Source organism: Zonotrichia leucophrys, unplaced genomic scaffold, assembly GCF_028769735.1.
Source record: "Zonotrichia leucophrys gambelii isolate GWCS_2022_RI unplaced genomic scaffold, RI_Zleu_2.0 Scaffold_101_159032, whole genome shotgun sequence".
In the NCBI taxonomy this organism is placed as follows: Eukaryota; Metazoa; Chordata; class Aves; order Passeriformes; family Passerellidae; genus Zonotrichia; species Zonotrichia leucophrys.
The window spans coordinates 22,529-27,003 of record NW_026992306.1 but is presented as its reverse complement, the minus strand read 5'-3'; the positions used below and the strand labels follow the sequence as shown (position 1 = coordinate 27,003).

The 4,475-nt window shown below is 50.8% G+C and overlaps 1 protein-coding gene across 1 annotated transcript; it reads left to right on the top strand.

The window, feature by feature from the left end:
* The first annotated feature begins 3,542 nt into the window (after positions 1 to 3,542).
* Positions 3,543 to 4,475, top strand: LOC135460802 (olfactory receptor 14A16-like). The gene has a single exon (XM_064737735.1). It carries the CDS (start codon positions 3,543 to 3,545, stop codon positions 4,473 to 4,475), a length of 933 nt encoding a protein of 310 aa, XP_064593805.1.

The following is a 4,475-nucleotide window of genomic DNA, read 5'->3' as shown; positions in this document are numbered from 1 at the left end:
AGTTGCGCAGCACCGCCAGCAGTACTTGCGCATTCTCCACCGCCACAAGCCGCGCTGGTGCCACAGGGCCAGCAGGGGATGCCCCAGAGCAGGACACCTGGGTGGCCCTGGCCATGAAAATAGGGAAGGAGTCCCTGATGGTGTGGGGGACTGTGGAGAGTTTTGTCAAAGAGTGGCTTGAGGAGAGAAGACACAGTCGAATTAATTTGGTAAAGATGTCCTAACTAGGGCAGAGGCAGGCAGAGGCATTTTGTGTCTGTAGCAGGATAGAGAACGGAAAAGTACAAGACCATGGTTAGTTCCAAATCTTGCAGGTGCAAGATAATGTGTCCTTGAGCCTAGCAGAGTATGATAAAGAAATGGACAGTGAGGCGTGAGAGGTAGAGAACGTAGGCCCAAAGGAATGTGGATGAGTTAATGGTATAGTTTAACCAATAGATTGCTTGGCTTACAGAATATTCATAAGCTTATTATTTGCTGTATAAGTGTTTGATACTTTCTTCAATAAACTGGACCTGTGATGAACCATCTGGTGTCCTGGTCTCCGTCTTACGACACCTAAGATACACCAACAATGTGTAGCAGCCACATGGGTATGGTAGATGGGAGTCAAAGCCATACTGGACCTCTGGGATGCCCTTTTGTCCATTCCAAATAAGTGTGTCTAAGGAAAACCTGAGATTTTTTCTCCTGTTCCCACTGTCCTTGCCTATATTAATAGATGCTGGTATGACTCATTCAAGAGAGAGAGAAAATTTTTTACTTAATTGTTTGAGCAAAATGACTTAGAGAAAAAGAAAAGGGGGGCTTGTTATAGATGAGTAATTCTATGGTTGACTCTCACAATTAAAGAGTGAATATTAAATATATGTTAAGAGACATTTTGTAGATGTATAGTTATCCGTCCCCTCCCCCTTGCATTGTTATCACAGGATGGCCTCAGTAGTTGGGGCATTTGGGAGGGTGGGCTTGTTACTATGGCAGCACCTGAGCTCCAATCAAGGTGTAAGACAGTGATCTCCACCACTGGACAGAGAAGATGAAGTCAATTGACAAGACTTTGGGAGGGGATAGAGGTATAAAGGATAGAACATCCATTTTGTAGATGAGCACACAGTGACTGAATCCTTTGCTCCCAGTGCTTTATTCTTTTCTTTATTCAGTCTTCTGTTGTATTTTGAAAAGGCCTTAATAAAGCATTTAAATTTTTGAAAGTAAAAATAGTTTCTCACATGGGGTTTGGGAATGTGAGGCAAGGTTGTCCACACTGAGTCAGCTCCAAGTTACAACTTCACTGACCTGGCCAGACCTCCTTAGGAGTGGCCCTACATAAATATCAATCACAGAATGCTGCAATCACATCTTCATTAAAGAGCACAGCAATAAAATACACTCCTTAAAAAAAGGATTGCCTATTTCATAGAAGCTCTTTGAAATATTTCTCCATAACCGTAAAAGGAAAAGTCCTCGCCGAACTGAACTAGACCAGAGGGAAATGAAGGCAGATCCATGATTTGTCAGAAATTGCTTGACCCTAATGAGCATTTGGAGCTGAGCCCTTGAAGCTCAGGGCCTGAGAGTAGATTGCACAAACCCTTTCTGGAGTCAGAGTCGGACGAAAACCCCAAAGTGTCTTGAGGAATCGATGGGTGCCACTGAGGTCCATCCCCAACACAGGCTCCTCATGGACTCCTTGGAGGAGAGAATTGGAGGCCAGAATGGCACAAAAACTGCTTGGACACTCGTTGTGGAAATGAAAATCCTAAGTACCTTAAAAAACTTTGAGTATCTGAAAGCATTAATGAGCCCCACTGAGTGTTGTTACTAACAAAGCCTCCCAAGGGACTAATTACAGCAGAAAATTGGAGGACATGATTGTACAAACCTCTCAGAGATGCCAAGACAAAAGCCAAACCCAAAGTTCTTTGAAAAACCTGCAGTCCCTGGGAGCATTCTGGAGCCCCGTGGGCCATTCCTGAGCAAGGCTCCCCAGGGACTCCTTCCAGCAGATCCTTGAGGCCACTGGGATGTGGGCTAGGGAGGGATGCCTGAGGGCAGGACAAGGGGCTGACAGTGCCCAGCCTGGCTGGGGCTGTGCCAGGAGGCCCCAGGGCCTCAGGACAAGGTGTCTCCTCCCAGCCCTTGGTGGCACAGACCCTGCTGTGCCCCACGGCACCAAGACTTGGCTTCTCCTTGTCCCCACCTGTCATCACTGCCTCCAGTTCTCTGCTCTGCCTGGGGCCTGGGGACACTTTCTCATTTGTGCTCCTCAGTGGGACCCATTAAAAGTCCAAGAAACTTTGGAGTTGGATTCTGACTTGGAGTTCTGGAGAGGTTTCTTCAGCTCCCTCTCAGGGACTGATGTTCAGGACCTGAGCACAAAGCCTTAGAGGCTCATTAAAGTCCTTGTGCTGTGTCTGTGCTGCTGAGCTGGGCTGGGCTCCTGGCACAGAGGCAGCTCCTGGTAACCAAGCAGAGCTCCAAAAGCACATTTCTCTTGATGAGCAGCTCTTCTGCCAGCCCAGCAGGGCTGGGGCACTGCCTGCAGCCACCCGGGCACAGCACAGAGGCACAGAGAGCTTCAGTCAGTCAGGGCTGGGAAGGGGCTGAGAAGTGCCTGGGGTAGCATCACTGCCAGCCCTTGGCACAGGAACCTCTGGCTGCAGGACAATGAGTGATCTCTTAAAGCTGGAACATCCCAATGCCTACAGACCCTGTGAGTACATTCTCTGATTATCTCTTGTGCAGGGCAGCCAAGGGTGCCCAGGGCTGTCGTGCCGAGCAGGGTCCTGCAGCCCAGGGCGCTGTGCTGGGGCAGGGACTCTGCTGCCTGCCAGGGACTGCTCTCAGCTGGCCCAGGGAGTTGCTCCCAGCAAGGGGGGACAAGGTCTGGGTGGGAGGAGACAGCTGGTGAGGCTTGGAAGTGTTCTCCTTGTGTGGTGAGGATGCTGCATTTTTCAGGACTGCTCCCAGCATGGCATTAAACTGGAGAACATTAGCAAATAGAATATACAGGGAGCACAGCAAAGCAGGGGCTGCATAAAAGAGAAAATTGTGCTTTTTATTCTATTACTCTGGGTTACCTGGATGGTAAGTTGCACATAGATATTCATCTCTCAGTTCACATTTAGAAAAAAAAAAAGAAGTTATCTCAGATGAGAATAAACCAGATGCTGACAGAAATCAGCACAGGGCTCCTCACAGGCAGCATCAGTGTCACTTTTCCAGCCTCCTCAGGGTTGCTCTGACGTTGCCATCAGAGCCTGCAGAGCCAGAGCTGCCCCTGGGCAGTGCCAGAGCTGGGAGGGGTCTGCAGGGCAGAGCTGAGCCCCCAGGGCTGGGCCGGGCTCTGGCAGCACTGGCAGGGCCCAGACCTGGGCACAGGGAAGCAGCTGCTGGCAGGGACAGCTCCAGGCAGCACAGCCCTGGGCAGGCAGTGGGGGGAAAGTGCCCACAGGCTGTGCTGGGATATTTCAAGTCCTCTCCAAACCCAACTATTCCATGATTACTTTTTTACAGATCCCCATGCCAAGACAGTGCAAATGTCCAACAGCAGCTCCATCAGGCACTTCCTCCTGCTGGCATTGGCAGACACGCGGCAGCTGCAGCTCCTGCACTTCTGCCTCTTGCTGGGCATCTCCCTGGCTGCCCTCCTGGGCAACGGCCTCATCATCAGCGCCGTAGCCTGTGGCCACCACCTGCACACGCCCATGTTCTTCTTCCTGCTCAACCTGGCCCTCACTGACCTGGGCTCCATCTGCACCACTGTCCCCAAAGCCATGCACAATTCCCTCTGGGACACCAGAACTATCTCCTACACAGGATGTGCTTCTCAGCTCTTTTTCTGTCTCTTCTTCATCTCAGCAGAGCTTTCCCTCCTGACCATCATGTGCTACGACCGCTACGTGTCCATCTGCAAACCCCTACACTACGGGACCCTCCTGGGCAGCAGAGCTTGTGCCCACATGGCAGCAGCTGCCTGGGCTAGTTCCTTTCTCTATTCACTGCTACACACAGCCAATACATTTTCCCTGCCTCTGTGCCATGGCAATGCCCTGCACCAGTTCTTCTGTGAAATCCCACAGATCCTCAAGCTCTCCTGCTCCAAAACCTACCTCAGGGAATTTGGGCTTCTTGCTGTTAGTGGTTGTTTGGTGTTTGGCTGTTTTGTGTTCATTGTTTTCTCCTATGTGCAGATCTTCAGGGCTGTGCTGAGGATCCCCTCTGAGCAGGGACGGCACAAAGCCTTTTCTACCTGCTTCCCTCACCTGGCCGTGCTCTCCCTGTTCCTCAGCACTGGTACATTAACCTACCTGAAGTCTCCCTCCATGTCCTCCCCATCCCTGGATGTGTCCCTGTCAGTTCTGTACTCGGTGGTGCCTCCAGTCCTGAACCCCCTCATCTACAGCCTGAGGAACCAGGAGCTCAAGGCTGCAGTGTGGACACTGATGACTGGATGTTTTCAGAAATATTAA

Excerpts from the sequence above, each read along its gene's own strand:
- LOC135460802 (XM_064737735.1), top strand. The coding sequence starts at position 3,543 with ATGTCCAACAGCAGCTCCATCAGGCACTTCCTCCTGCTGGCATTGGCA.